This window comes from Benincasa hispida, chromosome 11 (assembly GCF_027475165.1).
Source record: "Benincasa hispida cultivar pf3 chromosome 11, pf3_genome.v1.1, whole genome shotgun sequence".
Classification (NCBI taxonomy): Eukaryota; Viridiplantae; Streptophyta; class Magnoliopsida; order Cucurbitales; family Cucurbitaceae; genus Benincasa; species Benincasa hispida.
Genome location: NC_143488.1, coordinates 71,680,945 through 71,700,143, shown reverse-complemented (window position 1 = coordinate 71,700,143; position 19,199 = coordinate 71,680,945). Strand labels below are relative to the sequence as shown.

Sequence of the window (19,199 nt, the reverse complement as noted above, 5' to 3'; positions counted from 1 at the left end):
GGTCCATATTTTTAATTATTTAAAAAGGGTGAAATAATTCTTTGTTAATTTAAATATATTTTTTGTCTCTCGAAAAAATATATTTTAAAAAAAACAATCCATTAATTTTTTAAAAGTATCTATCAACATGAACAACAATATTGATATTATTATAAAATCGAGCTTTTGATATCAATATGTCAAAAATTTTCTCTTTCAAGTTTTATGTCCAAAATTAAAATGTCCAAATCTAACCCTAATTGTCCTTTTTTTTCTCGAAAGACCCTAATTGTCCATTAAATACATAGAAACATGCATAAATGGACACGTGGTGAAATAGACCATGTATTTTTTTTTTAACAATAATAAGAATAAAAATAATAATCAAATTGTAGTTTTTGTCTTTTTTTTTTTTTTTTTTTTTTTTTTGAGAAGGTCCGGAAATTTCTTTTTGTGTATATAAATATCTTTCCCTCGAAAAGATCAAAACCCCCAAAAATTTCAAGAAAATGCAAACTTATACCGTTTGGATTTCAAGTCCGATTCCCTATCGGACCTTTTCCCCGTCGGCGTTCTCCTCCGCCGCCGGTGACGGCGCTACCACATCTATTTCCGACATCCATCCAGATATCCTCCGAACTCACATCTTGACGCGTCTCGACGGCCCGACCCTCGCCGCTGCCGCTTGCACTTCTTCGGAATTTCACCGTCTCACTTCCGAGCCAAGCCTCTGGGCGGATATCTGTCACTCCACCTGGCCGTCAACGGCGACGCAGCGCCTCGACGCTCTGATTTCGGAATTTCCCGACGGTCCTCGGTCTTTCTTCATCGATTCCTTCCCTCGCCTCTCTTATCATTCCGAAACTTCCACCTCTTCTGCTCCGTCGCCGGCAACCTACATCCGTCGTCGCCGACGTCTCCACCTTCCGCCGGAATTGATCTCCGCGGTCGACATCTACTACCGCGGAGAGATGATTTTCAGCAAAGTCGTCGAAACAGAGACCGTTTCCGGATGGTTCCGTTGCTCGCCGTTTCGAATCGATATGCTCGATCCTAAGGATGTAATTCCAACGCCGATTAAATTTCCAATCGGCGGCGGAAATGCTTGCCGGGAGCTAGGGGAGGATTTGACTTTAAGCTGGATCATGATCGACGCTGCTGGACGGCGGGCGATGAATATGTCGAGTTACCGAGCGGTGAGTGTGCAGCGGCACTGGCTGAGCGGGGAGGTGCAGGTGCAATTCGCCACGGTGTTAGGCGGCGAGAGAGGGACGGCGGCGGAGTGGGTGAAGTGCGGGATTGCAGTGACGTGCGGAGGATGGGAGGGAGGGAATTTACAAGTGAGGGAAGTGAATTTGGAGGTGGAGGACATGGATGGAACATTTTTGGATGGGAAGGATAGTTTGGTAATTTTGGAGAGGGCGATGGAGGGTAAAATGGGAAGAAGAGGGAAGAAAATAAAGTTGGAGGAGTTTCTTGAGAAGAAAAATGAGAGGAAAGAAAGGAAGGTGAGAAGAGAAGGGACTTTAGATATGATGTGTTTGGCTTTTGGGTTTTTTGGGTTTGCTACTTTATGTCTTTGGTTTTTCTTTAGATGAAAAACTATAAAATATAATTCAAAAAATAAACAATATTTCTGTTTATGTGATATTTAAGACTATAAAATAAAATATGACGGAAAAAAAAACTTAAATCTCCATCTTCATAATTGTAAAGATATATTTTATGTGATATTTAAGATTATAAAATAAAATAATGTCATCACTAAAGTTTTTGTTTAGTTCAACAAGTGGAAGTTTAAAGATTTAAATGTTTTATCAAATATTTAGTACAATTGCTTGGGGATAGGAAAATTCAAAATACAGATTTCGTGGTCACTAATCCGATGTATGAACTATCCACGCTTTGGCAATGTCATATTCACTTTAGCAGTGAGACCTATCAATTCGTTGGACCAAACAATGAGGGGAGTTCACTAAACACACTCTTATGAATTAATTTATAGATTATATAGATACAATAGTGATTTAACCATAAATAATATTTGATCCTTTTTTACTCTTTATAATTAATATTATTATTTTAGAAGGAGATGTTAAGTGTTACTTGACCTTTAAGAAATGGCATTGTTAAAAATAAAATAAGTAGCTAAATAAATACACGTAGGTCATTGTGCTAATTCGAAGTAAATGTCCAAAATTAGTAGAAGTAATTAATTTTTCAACAAAGTTTCATTAAAATAATGTATAAAGAAAAGAAAAAGGGATGTTGAAATGACCCAGTTCCTTGATAAGACGAGCATTTGGCTTAGTGCCAAACTATCAATTCAATGGTTAAACATGGAAGAAAAAATTTACAAACATAATTTTCCAACCACTTCAAAAGTTTCACTGTGGGGACTTTTATATCTAAAAAAATCAAACCTTTTTTATCTAATAAAATTTTGTCATTAATTTCGTCAATTTATCATTTAAGTTATCAACATCTAAATCTACTTGAAATCTTTCCAAAAAGAAGAAAGAACAAAGAAGAAAAGAATGGGGGAAAATTAACCCAATTTATTTAGGTATCCTTGGGTAATTATTTGGACATCATTTGATAATTGTTTCTTTTTTATTTTAAAAAATTAAATTTATTTCCTCTCTATTTCTTAGATTGATTTGCATTTTTCTTAAGTACAATAGTTGAATTCTTAACTACATTCCAAAAAACAATTTCTGAAAAGCTATTTTTTCTTTAGCTTTTAAATTCTAACTTGATTTTTAAACCATTGGTAAAAAGAAATTTGAAGGTGAAAGGAATATCTATAGACTAAATTTTCAAAAATAAAATAATTACCACATAAGGCCTTGATTTTTATTTTTAATTTTTTAAAATTAAGTATATAAAAACTTCTTACGTCTAAATTTTTTAAATTTGGTATCTAACTAAGACAAATTTTTAAAACTAAAAAAATAGTTTTCAAAAAACTTATTTCTGAAATTTAAAATTTAGCTAAAAATTCAACTTTTACTTGATACAAATTATTATAAGAAATTGAGAGAAAATAAGTTTAATTTTCAAAAAAATCAAATAGTTACTCGTCTTACAATTTTGCTTATATTTCTAAATTTTGTTATCCAATTTAACAAATTCATTATTTCTATGTTATGAAAATATACAAAACTTGATTTTATATTTAAAATAAATATTTTATGAATTAAAACGTTTTTTAAAATGTATAGTAAATAATTAAAATTTTATATTTTATTTCATTTATTGTTAATAAAAAAAATGAAAAGAAAAACATTAGTTACTAACGTCTATACATTAATGTGTTTAATTTTATACTAAGGTATACCTCCATATTAAATTTCTAGATTAGCCACAAGACAATTGTGATGTATTGCATTAATGGTTCAATTTATTTACATTTTTAATTACTTGTAAATAATTTTTAAAAATATTTTATATAAAGCCCCATAAACAACAATTCTAGATCTACTACTCTACGGAGAAGCTTAAGATCTTATAAAACATTTCAAGTGTATGGATACTAAATAAGTGCGACAGAAAAAATTAATAAACTTATTAACAACTTTTTATACATTGAATAAATAGACTCAACTTTAAAGTTCAAAAATAACATTTGTAATGTTGTCTAATTTATATCACAGATAAAGAAAACAGTAAAATTAAATGCGAAGTCAATCCATGCATCCCAAATTCATGTACAACTAGAACATCACATAGTCAGCTTTTCTATACCTGAACTACTATTTACATATTTAATAACAAATATCTACATTTCGTTGTCAAAAAATTGTAAACTATTAAGACCATGACTTCAAACATGTTTCGTCCCAATCTTTTACTAATTATATTGACTTCTATGGCCCCCCACGCTTGTTTCGGCCTCCTTGAACAATTTCTACACAACTTGACCGCTCTACCCTAAACATAACACCCATCTCCAAATTAGAGATTATAAGCACATATATCAATAAAACCATCATGGGTTGACCTATCTACCCTAAACCTAACAACCATCTCCAAATTAGAGATTATAAACACATATATCAATAAAACCATCATGGGTTGACCTAGTTGTAAATTAGAAAGCATGACCCTAATGATGGGCTAAAAAGTCACGAGTTCAATCAATTGTGACCACTCACCTAAAATTTAATATCCTACGAGTTTCCTTTAACGCTCAAATACTATAAGATCAAACGGGTTATCCTATGAAATTAGTTGAGGTGAGTGTAAGCTGACCTGAACACTCATAGATAATCCAAAGAGAAAAACATATATATCGTTATAGTTCAAGCTTACACCCATTGTGTTTTGGTTGACGGGCTCAAAAGGTAAAGCCCTAACTTCATAGTTATCGAAGTTTCCTATGCCTTATACTAGGAAAATTTCTAAGAGTACCATCCTCCTTTAATTCACACTATAGTTGTATCTTTATAAATGCTTTTCTAATGTTGGTGGACTATGTATTATTTAAGAAAGGATGCTGACATATGAAACAATGAATAGAAGAATAGACTCCCTTAGCAATGGAAATTTTCTCCCTTACGCTACCCCAAGCCTATCTCTCACAACATCTGCATGTGATCAATCGCAACTCTCTCGCCTTTCCTCAGTGATTACGTGCAGTAATTAGTGACTCTCTTTTCCTTTCCCTCGAGCTCAAAGATTGTAAACAAAGAAAAATGCCATCTGTTCCTCATGTGAAGTCACATGGATACTTTCCACCTCTCTTAAGGACTAAGCAAAGGAAAATTTCTAGAGATATTATAAGGCTTTAATTCCTATGTTATTCCTAAACTCAGTTTCATAACTTACAAAATCTCTGAACTTTTTCTTCGAGTCTTTGAACTAATGAAAAATTAACTATTATGATTTTCTTCATCCTCATTTGTGCGTTAAGCATCTAACAAATGGATATATTATTGATTACATAGGTTGACTAAGATTAGGAAGGACCAAAATTTTTCCTATTTTGTGAGTTCAAGAACTATAATACATATTTTGAAAGTCTAGGGACCGAACTAAAATAAAGATAAAAAAAATTGAACCTTATTTTTAACCATGAGACTAGTTGCTGCAAAAAGAAAGATTGCATTCACAATATGGCAATCTGCAAAATAAGAAAATATATGGACAAACGTCCGAACGTAAGTTTGGCCATAGTTAATAGGGTACTACTTAACCAATAAGAAGAAAATTTAAAATATTTTAAAGAAAAAAATCAACCTGTTAATCTAATTTGGACGAATTTTAAGTATTCCTGCATGCTGGCCTCTTTTTCCTGAGGCTTTTAACACGTCTCTGGCATGAAGGAAAGTGCTGAAAGAACATGTCTGAATCACACTTTTCATGCACAGCTACAAGGATTGTTCCCTTCCTTTTCAGCTAATTTCTTTTTGAGAAATGACGGAACATAAAATTTTATGAGCAATCATTCATCAGTTTTCTCCTCAGGAGGTCCTCTCGCTATAGGAATTCCGCTACGAAATTTGGATGTTGGTTTTGCATAGTCCACAAAGATAACCCTTCCGTTCAAAGGCTGCAGCAAATAACCATTAGACTTAATTTCTAAGATGTAAAAGTACTGGTCGAGGAAAGTACAGACCTTTCCATTCATCTCTGTCAGTGCTGTATGAGCTTCGTCTTCGGATGCAAAGGTGACAAATCCGAATCCCTTTGACTTATCAGAGACTCTATCCATCACAACTTTAGCTGGAGTTGGAAAATTTGTGTTATACTCCATGAAACTAAATTGTCAAGGTTAGACGTGAAAGCTAAAGTATCTCAAATGGAAGTCACCTTCAACAACCTGACCATACTGAGAAAAAGCTTCTGACAGTCCCTTGTCAGTAGTGTAAAATGAGAGTCCTGTACAAAAATATTCCAGAAAGAGGATCTCAATATGGAATAAGGTATTGTCATATGAATTGACTGATAAAATCAAGAGCAAAAGTCTCAAGACCATTGTCGTCGACAAATGATTCTGTTTTCTTTTCAAGCATAGTAATCAATTCTATTAATCAATGTGACAAGCTTGAGATCAAAGGTTAACAATGAGAGAGGGATAAATATTGGCTGAGTTCCTCAAAATCCACAAGTCCTATTATAGAACAAGTCGATGTGGCAAAAACACACTAAAAGTTTCCTCAAAACACACACACACACACACAATAACAATTATCGCAATTCACAATCAAGGTTAAGCTTAAGAACCCTACACATCCTAGATTTGTAAAGCTAAAGCTGCATATGCACTCTAGGCCTCTATTGGTTTTCTTCTTATGAGAATTTAAGGGAGCTTCCACCTTTATAGCTTTTTCGGGGAATTTATGGTCGACTTTAGTGATCAAGTACAATGAGCAATGGCAAGCAAAGTAGGTCTTTCCAATACAATTGCAGAAAGATTTAGGGAGTTCAGGCTCATGGAAAAAGGAAACAAGCCATGATAGTCTTTGAAGAAATTGTAGCAAACTCAAAAGAGGTATCATTAGTGGGGAAATTTCTATGACACAATAATGTTATTTTGATAAGAAACACATTCTCTGACACAAGAATGTGAATACTCAAGCTTTCAATGAATTATCGAGATAAATTTGCAGATTAGGGGAGAAATCAACGATTGAAACTTCAGGAAAAAAACATGTTCTCTTCCATGTTCAGGATTAAAAAACAAAAGACTCTAACTCTAAGCAAATGGACCGTGGTCCTGCGACAAGTCCACCACTATCTTATTTTTCCCCCAGAAGAACTAATTTCCATTACGACCTTACTTGAACAGAATTTGTTCTATAGGTTGTACAATCGTGTCCTTGAGTTCTAAAAGGAACTAATTTCCATTAAGTTAAATGAAAGAACAAAACCAAGGATCATATAAAAACGCAAGCCCAAACAAAGAGCCAATATTATAAGAAACCTAGAGATAAAATTAATAATATAATAAAAAATATTTTTAAGAATGAAGGTAAAATAAAATTTATAAATCCCAAGATAGAATCATTAAAATGGGCTAAACCCTACTCCTCAAGAACCCTCAACATCCTTAGAACCCCTCTTAGACATCATGAACCAGAAAAATCCATGTTCGCTATCGTAAAATTCCTATTTTACTCTCTTCCAAGAAATGCCTCCTTCTTCAACTCCCTGCACCCAGATTCCCAATGTCCATTAGGTTACCAGATTCTGTAAGGCCAAAGCAGAAGCCAAGATTCACTAGGAAGACGTCAGGGCAGGACCATTCCTGCAAAGCCCACTTCAAGAAGCCCATTCCCCTTCGGAAACCCCATATTAGAACTCATGGACATGGTTGTTCGACCTAAAGAACAGGTAAGGTTGTCGAAAACCTCACTTAAACATAAATTCGAAGTCAAAGAACTTGTTCTCAGGTCAAAAGGGAATACCATTACAGGATGAAAAAATGCACTAACCACATTACCTCAAATTTTTTTATATAACTCTATAATTTGTAGGTGGGCAGCATGCCTAAACATATTTGAACAACCTAAAAAGTATTTCAAGAGAAGGCACTAGAATTAAAGTAATGAAAACTTCCTTCATTTCCAACCTCTCCATGGCTAGGGTCGATAGCTTTAAACTGATCATGGATGCTATGTACAGCAAATGATGAATCAGTTTAGTATAATTGCTAAAGATAAATCTATTAAAAATTTGATAGAGGTAAAGATGGTTTGGAAGTAACCATTCAAGTAAAAGAATTGAAGACATGCCACACTTCACTCTTAGAGGATGATGAAGTTACAATACATTACATTATGCCATGGGCTTGGAGTTTAGGAACTTGCCCATCTTTTAGGCCATTTGTAGTGGAAAAAAGAAACGTGTTGAATGGTGAAGAGGAAGATCTCTCAAAAGTCAGCTTGGTGCTTGCGGACACCAAGACTCCTAATTTAGTTAAAGAAATCTTACTAGAGTCCAGGTTTTCCTAGACCTGTTTTTTTTTTCTTTTCCTGGTGTTTCCCTTGGCGGGAGACGCTGAATGTACAAGTTCTGCTATTTTTTTTTTCCTCGCCATAAGTAAATGCGACCTAAGATCAAGGATGAAACGTTTTACAAATCCTGTATAATCCTGTATAGTCCTTTCATATCTATCCATCATTTTGGTTTTTAACATCAACATTGGCAGAAAGTATGCATATCTATTAGATGTTTATCCTTTACAATACATACAACAGATATCAATTACGAAATGAATATCACTACCAGAAGTTCTCTCCAGAATTTTCCACGATCGTGGTTTCCTCAAGTAAATTAACACAGAAGCTAACATTCAGATAGTCGTACTTTCACTTGTAAGATTAAAACAAAGTTTATACTTCAAAAAACTTAACATACGGTCATAACAGAGACCTTAGTTCAAACATACACAGTTAGCTCAAGTCACAGTAACCGTTGAACAGTTAATCAGCACAGAAAGAAAAATCGCAACAAAACGCAAAAAAGTGTGATTTCAATTTCAAAACGTAGAATGAAACAGTAAGTAGATATAGTGAATCGGAAAATGAACAGAGAAGTAAAGAGGAAGAACGTTGAGCTTACCACCAACAAAAAGCTTCGAAGCTATGCCTCTGAAAGAGACGAGACGAGACGGCAGAGTAAATAGAGAGGGAAGAACACAACGATTGGAAGATATTGCCATCGCTTTTCTGATCGCCTCCATTGTAGTAGTATCAGAGTGGTACTATGCCTTCATCTTCGAGTCGAGAGAGCGGGGGAAAGAACGGCGGCCGGGGTTTGACAGACTGGAGTAGCGATGGCGACCGGTAGTTTTATAAAAGATTCAAAGCACAATTCTGCCGTATTCTGGGCCGAACCCAAATTGTGAAGGCCGAAATTTACTTGGAACCCTAACACGGAATCGGCCATCGTCACGACTTACAAGACAAAATAAATTTTGGTTAAATTACCATGTTAACTTTTTAGGTTAATTAATTTTATGGGAAATTTTCACAGAAAAAAAAAGTGAATCTATTTAGAAAATAGTAATATATATATATATATATATATATATATATATATATATATATATATATATATCGATAGATACTGATCTCAATAGAAGTCTAACATCAATCAAAATTAATGAAAGATTAAATATATTAAATTTTACTATTTCATATATATTTTTTTAGTTTTGAAAACCTCCTTTAATCAAATATGCTTAGAGGGAAAAGAGGAAAAAGAAAATAAATTTCTCAGATTTTTAATCAAAATAAGAAATTATTAATAGTTATTGACATTTATTTTTATGTTGTGATAGCAATAACAATTGTTTTTTAAAAAATTATTTGAAAAAAAAAAATAGTGAGAGCATTTTTTTAGAATAGAGATTTTAAATAAAATATCACTTTTAGAACAAATAATTGAAAGTATGTATTTCTTGTAATTGATAAACTAAAAATTATTAAATCGAGCATAATTCGATAATTATTGATTACGTTAATAATCATAAAGCTTGTTAAAATTTTTCTACTTCCAATTATATTAAAAAAAGAAGTCAATAATTAACTTTAGAAATAAAATCTATCATTAATTTGTATATAAATTAAATGCGTATAATTCTACTATATATCACTAATTAATCTCAACTAAATATGCCAATATATAACCAATAAATCTTTATGTTTATTAACTATAATTTTGGTACTCTTATTAAAAGATTGAACCAAAAAAAAAACTATTAACTTTGGAAAAAGAAGTCAATTATAATCATACATGTGTATATATACAGTCACTATATATCAAATTGTGTTTTCTCTTTCTAGATTACATGTTTAGTTATGATGTTTGTAGCAATATGTCAAACTTTCAATTTTGTTTCTAATAACACCCTAAAAATTGAATATTTTATTTGTTAAGTTCATGAAAATTTCAAAAAAAAATAATAATAATAAGTATTCTATTAAATATAAATTTCAAATTTACATCTAAGAATCCTTCATTTTCAATTTTGAGTTTAGTAGACCAATATTTTTTAGAAATATAAATATTTAAATGATTAAATTTGTAATGATGAAAAATCATGAATCAAATCAACACAAATCTCAATATTTAAACATTAAAGATGTAATATATAACTTTCTTATATTATTATTACCACTTAGATATTATTATTATTATTGACAATATATGAGGTAGAAAAATCGAACCACTATCATAATACAAGTTTTTATATGTTAAGTTAATTTGATTTAGGCTATTTTTGTGTTCATTTGAAATTATGATTTAAACGATATTTTTGCAGTATTTTAGATGAATATTCATTTTTAGTATAAATATCATACATTAGGAGTAAACGTATTTAAGCACAAAATTACAGTTTAATATTTAACCAAATTTTCCAAGACCAACCAAACCAAGACACAGAGAGAAATGAGGGGAAAAGCAGGTAAATTACAACCAAAAGGCCTTCAATACGAAATATTTAACAGAAACACAGAGATCGGACCAGTGAACGTCCGCCGGTCCCGCCGGCGGGATTTAGTGAGTGTTTCTGATGGCGAAAGCAGATAACAAGATGAGGAACATCATGAGAACGGCGGCGATGAAAGCGCCGATCACTGCTCCGCTAATTTTCTGGCAGAAATCTTCGAACTGATCGCAGATCGCCAGCCAATTGGTGCTGGTGTTGCCGTCGTGAGCCAGGTACACTATGGCGGCTGCTGCGGCGGCGGCTGACGTGGCCAATGTGAGAACCACCTGCAAATGTACATATTTATATAGTAAACTCATATCAAACTTAATCCATTAAAAGTGGTTATTGAATAATATGTTTATAATGAAATTGAATTTGATCGGAGTTATACGGTGTCGAGAATGAGGAGGAGTAATCGGATTCCGACCGCACCCGGGCGGACGATGCAGACGATGGAGAATGGTAGCGAGAGAACCAGGTAGCCTGCTACAATTCCCATTGCTATGAGGAAGAATCTACATCAAAGTCTCACCTTTAGTACCATTCGACTTTAAAATGTTTTAACATTCAATAAATTCAATTATTTAAGCTCATTTTTTATAATTATTTGATTTTTATTTTTTATTTTTCCAAATTAAGTATATTTTCTCTCTACCTTTTATAATAATTAAAAAATATTAGTACTCAACTTATTTTAAAAACAAAAACAATTTAAAAACTTTTTTTTTCTTTTAATTTTCGAAACTTGATTTGGATGGAAAGGGATATTTATAAACATATCTTTAAAAATTATTGTTTTCAAATATAGAAAAATGAACCAATAATAAAATATCATAGTTATAAATATTTTTAGCAGTATTATCATTTTAAATAATTTCCCGGAATAAAAAACCAAATGATTATCAAACTATCCTTAATTTATAATCTACCCATTAAAAATGGCATAATTACGATGGTTTCAAAGAATTTCCTATACTATTATATCATGTTAAATAAGTATTGATCTTTTTAATGGTCAAATTTCAAATTTACCGTACTTATGACATGAGCTTAATTTCATTTTCGCCCGTCACATATAGTTTTAGAAATTTCAATCAAAGGTGTCTTGATAGTTTAATTAAGCCTGCCTAAAAGTTTATTCCTAAACTATATTTTAAACCACCCAATAACAAGCTAACAATATAATGACCCATCCATCAATAAAAACATAATTTACTATCTCAAAGATGAATGCTTCGATCTTTAATTCTATGAAAAAAAATGAATATATTATAAAATTATAAGTAAACTATCTTGTTACTAAAACTTTCAAATTGTTATTTGTATGATATATAACGAGATAAAATTAAATTATAGAGATTAAATTAAAATTTTCTTAGCCAAATTCTACTTGTACTATATAATCAATACTCACTGAAAAGTGGGGAGATCATCATAGCTAGCTTCAAACTGGAAGAACTGAGTGAAGAAAGGGAGAGTTTCATCACTTGTTCCCATGGACGCCGCCGCCCCCAAGGCGGCGCCCAAAGCGCCAAGCCTTAGGACGAAGTCAAAGATGGCGAGCCCCCGCTTCACCCCTCCGCCGGCTTGTCGGGGAGCAGTGGAAACAACCGCTTTCTTTTTGCTGCTGCCAGCGGTCGGGGGCACGTCAATGACGGTTGAATCGCCGGAGTTCTTCATATTGTGAGCTGGGAAATTAAAGAGGGAAAGAATTTGTTTAATTAGATGGTTTTGTGTAATGGTGAGAAATGGAAGCTTGGGAACAGGCCTTTAAATGGAGGAAGATATGAAGAGGTTGGTTGAAAAAAAAGTGTAATTATTTTTAAGGAATTAATTATGTACTGAGAAATATAATGGAGCAAACTGAAAGAAACTTGGGGGAGTTGTTGCAAATTAGAAGGTTCTTTATTTGTTTGACTTAAAATTAAAGTGCTTTTTCTTTTTCCTTTTACCATAATAGAGCAGGTGGATTATGGAGATATATGGTTGCATGCATGGCCAGGCTGAAAATTTCTAAGGGTTAGTTAATATTATTGGAACATCAAAATTTCGAGGAAAAATTATAGATAATGTTTAATTAAGCTCAATTATGTTTAAACTTTATATTCCTTCAGTATAAGGAGACTTTTTAATTACTTTTTTATTAAAATAGGCTAATCCACAAAATTTAGATAGAGGGTACAAATTTCATCATTATTTAACTAAATCTATATGTCTCTGATTTGATGAAATCGAAAGTTTAATTTATGTTGAAACTTAATTAATACAAGACATGACAAGTTAGGAGACAAAAACTCAACAAAACATATGAGGGTAGGAGAGATTTTCGAACTTCTTGGTCGATGGTATATATCTTAATTAATTCACACCAATAATGATATTGTTTTAAAGGGAAAACCCCTTTAAATCTTAGTCGTCACGGTCAGTCTAATGATCAAGACACAGAAAATTGATCATTAATATTAATTTAGTTGGTAATTCAAACAATTCAATGGATTTTTTTAAAATTTGTTTGGGAAAAAAACCATAGCATAAGGGAAGAGAGACAGAGAGATGTGACCTATTATACAATAGAACACCTAATTAAAGTTTGTTATGACACCAAATTTTTATAAAGTATAATACTGGTTTGACCAAAATTTAAAAGAATGCATGTAACACCACTTATGGTTGCTTACTATAATAAAATGAAAAGAATATCACCAATCAAATAATCAATAAAGAGCTTTAACTAAGTCCTTAAAATCTATTTAATCAATCAACTAAACCACCATAGTTTTTCTCTTATCCAGCCATGCTAGAACCAACCAACTCACATGGAAGTTCATTTGCATTTTAAAAAAATGGAAAAGCAATTCATATTTCTTTTCTTCATGCAAAGTAGTTGATGAAGCCACTAATCCTACTTGATTTGAATATAAACCACGTTTGGTAGGTTTTTAAATTTACAAAGTCGTCTTTAATCAATCAACTGAACCACCATTTTGATGAATATCACAAGGAATTATATTATCTTAAATAGATGGTCACCATAGATTAAACTCATTCTCGTTAAGTCCTTTAACTAGATAACCATTTTACTAGTGATGAAAACGAGTGAGGACAAGTTTGCATTTATACTCAGTTTGGATTGGTTTGGACAGCTGTAAAAACCATTCCTTAAACCCCTTACATTTAACCACACACCAATGGTTGAAAGTTTAGCGATGAGAATAAAAGAAATATGAAAATTATTCATGAAATAAAATAAGACTAAAATCTATAATTTTAATGCCAAATAAAGGATAAAAAGTTTAAATATCATATATTTAATCTTGGAAAACAGACTAAATCTTATATCTAATGAGCTCATTAAGTTACAATGATGACAAAGATGTTAAGCTAGTTCTAGAACTAGGGTACATTGCTTATTAGAATGGGCAAGCTATGAACAATAACCCACTCCATATAAATTTCAGTAACCATAGATCCAGGACAAAACAATTGCTAGATTATCCTGTAAACAACTTTGTAGCTGTGTTTATTCAGATGCTCCAGGGACAAATTGGAAGGGGGAAATGTTACTCGTCCTCAACACAAGAAACCGGATAAGGGGGTCAGCAACCAAATGAATGAATGCATGAAAAACTGCCTGGAGATGGGAAAAAATCCAGGCAGGTGTGGGAAACTCTTGTTAGGAATAGGCCTTGGTTTCATATAGTCGATGTATGAATTCTCCACCCGCGTGTAGCGAGTATAGAATTTACCCAATTTGCAGCCTCTGTAGTGTCGTTGAGAGGAGAGTAGCTCCAACTTTCCGATATCTGTTAAGCGAGAGATCAATCTATCAGGAAGGGCTTCTTCAGGTATACCTATTGGGCGGGGGGGGTGGGGATGGGGATTCAGTTACAGATAGTTGAAGTTGTATGAAGGCTGAAGTTTAATGCATGAATCCTGAAAACATAAGAAAGATGACTAGACTTACATCTTCTTTACCAGTGAACGGCCTGACCACTCCTCGTTCGGTAAGAGATTTTTGGAAGTCTGCAAACTTCCACATGCATCGGTCAGCTCCAATCACATAAACGGGTTTCCTTTTGGTATTACAAAAACATCAGATAAACAAGAAGTTCAATTTGAATGGTGTTCTGAACCATATTAGTTCCAAGAATGCAACTTGTACTTTAAACATACCCAGTACTGCAAGCCTCACTCAACATACTTACTGAGTCGGCTGTTATTACAAAAGCATCAGCCCATGCTAGATGCCCGAGATGCGGATTTGGTCCTATGTAACATCATATGAATAAAAATCTTAGGCAAGCTTCTATGATATACATTATTATCATATATATGTTTTCTGAAAAACAATGCAAGTGAGGTACCTTCACCATCCCATATGTAGACTTTAGGATGGGTACTGAATTTTTCAACCAAGAGATTGGATACCTAACATCAAACCAGGATGATTATTAAATCCAAAATAAATAATATTCAAGTGATCAGATATCAATGGGCACCTTCTCCGGGGTTCGACGTGAAAATGAGATCCTAACACTTCCACAGCTCCAAAGAATGTTTTGCAGCATAGTAGCTAACTGCTTTGCAAGATCGATGCCATAGCGACAATTGCCTGTATAGATCATATAGATGCATGGCAGTGCCAATCTATCAAAAGTAGGGTAGGTGAGAATAGTATCAATACAAGAACAACTTAGATTTGGAAGGAAATCACACAATAAAAAGAGATTCCCAGCAAGATTTGTGCATTACAATGGTCAATATCAATTTCACGTTTTCCAAAACCAGAAGTAAATACTTACTTGATGGACCTCCAATATTAACCACAAGGAGTGGTTTTGGAAGAGAAGCCAATTCTTTATGCCATGTAGAGGCTGCACTCCTAAGTGCAGCAAAATCAGCCTGATGAAGAGCTCCTACAGTAAGAACCTGTGGATCAAGGTTCCAAATGATGAACAAATGGAACAATCAATAGTCCTCGTTGCTTTTCAGTGGTCTATGGCATCAAGAAAATATGCAGAGCGAAGATACTTGCCACATTTTTTCCAGGAGGTTCACAAGGAGTAATCCACTGGCGAAGCAACCAAGGAATCTGTTGTCGTGCATGAGGAGTCAAAGGGTAATAATCATGACGAGGAGCAATAACCAAATCAAATCTATCTAACCGGGACCTCGGGTGTTGAATCTGAATCAAACATTTCAGTAGAGCCAGCTGTTAGGAAATCTTAAACGCCTGATTAATGATAAATATATATATATAAACCCAAAAAGATTAAGACTCCAGATAAAAATAAAAACTCAGACAACAACTTTAGTCCACGATGATTATATAGAGAAAAGGGTTTCACCTGGACAACAAAAACATTTTCTGGAGCAAACCTTTTAATCGAGCTAGCAACCGAAATTGTATCTCTGCCAGATGCAATTACGAGCAATGGGCCATCCCTAACAATGAAAAATTATAGAGTAGGACATGAAGTGAAGTAATTAGATGACAGCCCTGCATATGATCAGGAATTAGATCTGAAATTTTGAAGTTTCCTCACAAAAAATTTAAGAAAACCCACCACCAGACACAAGTATACAGTCATACAGATTACAGCATGACTACATCATAACTATTACAATATTAACTCTCTCTTCTTAGCTTGAGCTAATCAATAACATTCAATTGAATAAAACCTACCTACCGGGGATATATCCCATAGTTGTCAAATTATATATATGACATAGGAGTCAAATCTTTATTTGAGGAACGGTAGTCATAACCTCAAGAGTTGGACATGGTGGTAAAGACATTGAATTTACAATAGGTAAAGGGTTCAAAACCTCTAGAGGCCATCTACATGGAATGTATGATATCCAACAAATTTCCTAGCAAGCCATTTCGAAAAAAACATAAATAACATACATATCAAATGTTTCACGTGCCACTTTTGCAATCTGCTTTGCATCAGCTTCTAAAACATGTGATAAGCCTGCAAATACCAATTCCATTTGGATTACCTTTCAGAATCTGAAGTGCATTAACGAAAGGACCAAGTTCAAATGATTGCTATAGTTTCTTGTAATAAAAAACGAATTTGTTCACATATATCTTACATTGACCTACAGGACCCCTGAGACATTAGTCGACTACTTACAAGTTGAAAGGATAATTACTCTAGACCAGTTTGATAATATTTGGTTTTTGGTTTTTGGTTTTTTAAAATTAAGCTTAAAAACACTACATCTACATATGGGTTTTTTTTTTTAATTTTCTTTTTAAGAGTGTTTTCAAAATTTAAGTTCATGTATGAAAACTAAGGCCTATCTGGTAACTATTTCTTTTTTAGTTTTTTGTTTTTGAAAATTAAGTTTTTTTCAAATATCGGGCAGCTGAATCTTATAGCTTGAGCTATTCTCCTTAAGCGCAATATCTTACGATGGTTTGAATCTTTACTCAAAAAATTGAATTATTAGCCAAATTTTAAAACAGAAACAAGTTTTTTTAAAAAACTACTCTTTTTTAGCTTCCAAGATTTGGCTTGATTTTTGAAAATATTGATAAAAAGTAGAAAACAAAGTAAGAGATTTAGAGGTGAAGGGCTATTAACATGCTTAATTTTCAAACGTTAAAAACCAAACACAAAATGATTACCGCCTAAAGAAATAGCTTTCAAAAACTTGAGAATTTGACAATGGATTCAAATGTTTTTTTTTTAGGAAAGATGACCGTTGTAAAAAATTGTGAGAAAACAAGCAGAAATTTTAAAAACCAAAATCCAAATGGTTACCCATAGAGCCTCCAATAACTACACATACTTACATGGAGACTAACTATGGTACTAACCCTGATATCAGCTTCACTTTCGAAGAACCACTTTTATGAGCAGTTCACTTCATAACCAACTCTCAACATAATCTCAAAGTGAATTGTAAAGAATTAGCAAGTATTACCAGTTTTCTTGGCCAGCAGAGGCATTCCATTCTTCCCTTCAACTTTTCTGCTAGAATCACCAAAAATTTGCTTGATAAACAAGTCCAGTTTCTTGTGGACAGAAACTGGGAGCCAGTGAAGCCACTCATTGATCCCTCCCCTTGGCCTCATGACCCGCTGTACAGCAAAAATAGATCAATTACAGTCAATGAATCGTTTAAATAAGCTAAGTTATACACAAGCTTGCACAAAAAATCAAACCCAACTTTTGATATGCATTCGTCAATGTGTGTCCCACACAATCTCCATCAGAAATCTCAGATAGTGAAAGTAGTACAAAAAATAGAGTAACAAGAATAAATATAACAAACAACAAGACCCCATAGAACTCTGAAATTGATTGAATTAACTGGGCTGTTTGCGATCGAACTTGATTTGAGTAATGGGTGACCACCAAAAAAAAAAAATTTGGAAAACAACAATATACTCACGTAAAGAGCATGCCGACCTGAAAGGCCGAGGGCTCGGACCAAACCAAGACACTGATTCTCCGCGCCGGGGAAGCCATTCCCGATCACGACGGCCCTCCTGATGGCGCAGTAGATCCCGCCGTCGAAAATCTCCGGCACGCCGGATGACCCATTCGGAGGTTCTGGAAGTCTGATCGGTCTCATCTACAATCTAATGTCCTTTACACTTGAAAAAGTTTTGCAGTTTGCAATACAAATGATAAAATTTGAAGGTTTACAATATTAGTAAAGTTTCCACTTTCAAATTTGGACTATGCTTTCAATGCTTTGTTTTAATTTAGCCCCTGTAAAGTTTTATTTTCGTTGTTTTTAAATAAGAGAAAATCAATAATTTATTTATAAATATAGTAAAATTTCATTATCCTAAATCATAATAGATGTACCAATATCTATCAGTATATCTTTCATCTTACACTAATGACAATAAATTTTATTATATTTGTAAATATTTTCTTCAGATTTACTATTTAAAACAATTGTCTCTTTTATTTGAACCTCTAGATTAGGATTTATTATTATTTTTATTATTATTACTACTACTAAATAAGATAGGAAATAGTAAAAAAAAAAAAACATATAAAACAAACTTCTAAAATAAAATATTTGAAAAAAAAATAATTATGAAATTATCTATATAGGATGTGTACTCTAGCGAGAAAATATATAATTTAAAAAAAAAAAGAGAGAGAGAGAGAGAGAGAGAGAACATATAATTTATGTTAAAACTTTATCATATACATCACTTTTTGATAAATGATTTATTTTCCTTTCTCTTGTCCAAAATGCTCTCTTTTCCTTTTCCTTATTGAAAAGAGTTTCTCATTCTCTTATAAATTTTACACTCTGTATATTTCAGGTGGCAAATCAAAAATATTTTTCTCCCTCTATTACCCATTTTTTTCCCCTCTACGGCAACAACAGGTTTAATTTCAATCATTTACCATCTTCTACATAATAGCATAATTTTTTGCCAATTGTTTTAATGGCTTATTCTAGTGGTATCTCCCTTGCCAAATATTTGGATTATGGTGAATCCCCGCGAGAATGAATGATGTGTTTTGGAATAAGGGTTTAATTTTAAAAGTAATTTGAAGAAATTAAAGTATTTGACAATCATTCCAAATAACTTTTCAAGTATGTTTTGATCCCTTTTTATCAAAAGTGTGTGAATAAAAATAGGTTTTTTGAAAAAACACTTTTTTATTAAGTCAATTCAAATGTCTTTGAAATCTGAACTAAAATCATGAAACTCCTTAGAAGAAAATTTAAAATCCATATTTTTCATTGATTATAATATTAAAAAAAAACAAAAAAAAACAATAATTTT

General features: G+C 32.8%; 4 protein-coding genes across 8 annotated transcripts; 1 reads left to right on the top strand and 3 right to left on the bottom strand.

Moving 5' to 3' along the window:
- Window positions 1–251: 251 nt before the first annotated feature.
- LOC120091515 (F-box family protein) lies at window positions 252–1,759 on the top strand. Its single transcript, XM_039049593.2, has one exon. It carries the CDS (start codon window positions 489–491, stop codon window positions 1,575–1,577), a length of 1,089 nt encoding a protein of 362 aa, XP_038905521.1. The 5' UTR covers window positions 252–488; the 3' UTR covers window positions 1,578–1,759.
- Window positions 1,760–5,065: 3,306 nt separating this feature from the next.
- Window positions 5,066–8,918, bottom strand: LOC120090086 (RNA binding (RRM/RBD/RNP motifs) family protein). 2 transcript variants are annotated; one of them, XR_005485416.2, is made up of 5 exons: window positions 8,548–8,908; window positions 5,794–5,862; window positions 5,600–5,706; window positions 5,221–5,533; window positions 5,066–5,104 (listed from the first exon to the last, which is right to left on the bottom strand). XR_005485416.2 is itself a non-coding variant. In XM_039047574.2 (4 exons), exons 1-4 carry the CDS (start codon window positions 8,666–8,668, stop codon window positions 5,426–5,428), a joined length of 405 nt encoding a protein of 134 aa, XP_038903502.1. In that variant the 5' UTR covers window positions 8,669–8,918; the 3' UTR covers window positions 5,066–5,425. The 2 variants fall into 2 exon arrangements, 1 of the variants encoding a protein (XP_038903502.1); XM_039047574.2 differs by having other exon boundaries at window positions 5,066–5,533; window positions 8,548–8,918.
- A 1,308-nt stretch (window positions 8,919–10,226) lies between these two features.
- CASP4 (casparian strip membrane protein 2) lies at window positions 10,227–12,186 on the bottom strand. The gene is made up of 3 exons (XM_039049943.2): window positions 11,838–12,186; window positions 10,815–10,938; window positions 10,227–10,707 (listed from the first exon to the last, which is right to left on the bottom strand). The coding sequence occupies exons 1-3, from the start codon at window positions 12,101–12,103 to the stop codon at window positions 10,489–10,491; spliced, it is 609 nt and encodes a 202-aa protein (XP_038905871.1). The 5' UTR covers window positions 12,104–12,186; the 3' UTR covers window positions 10,227–10,488.
- A 1,515-nt stretch (window positions 12,187–13,701) lies between these two features.
- On the bottom strand, window positions 13,702–18,157 carry LOC120089908 (mitochondrial fission protein ELM1-like). Of its 4 annotated transcripts, none has more exons than XM_039047346.2 (11): window positions 17,834–18,157; window positions 17,363–17,519; window positions 16,335–16,401; window positions 15,772–15,868; window positions 15,459–15,608; window positions 15,226–15,352; window positions 14,923–15,035; window positions 14,788–14,851; window positions 14,597–14,690; window positions 14,388–14,496; window positions 13,702–14,274 (listed from the first exon to the last, which is right to left on the bottom strand). In XM_039047346.2, exons 1-11 carry the CDS (start codon window positions 18,014–18,016, stop codon window positions 14,242–14,244), a joined length of 1,194 nt encoding a protein of 397 aa, XP_038903274.1. In that variant the 5' UTR covers window positions 18,017–18,157; the 3' UTR covers window positions 13,702–14,241. The 4 variants fall into 4 exon arrangements, with proteins under 4 accessions (XP_038903274.1, XP_038903273.1, XP_038903275.1 ...); XM_039047345.2 differs by having other exon boundaries at window positions 13,702–14,226; XM_039047347.2 differs by having other exon boundaries at window positions 13,702–14,226; window positions 17,851–18,120.
- Window positions 18,158–19,199: the final 1,042 nt, after the last annotated feature.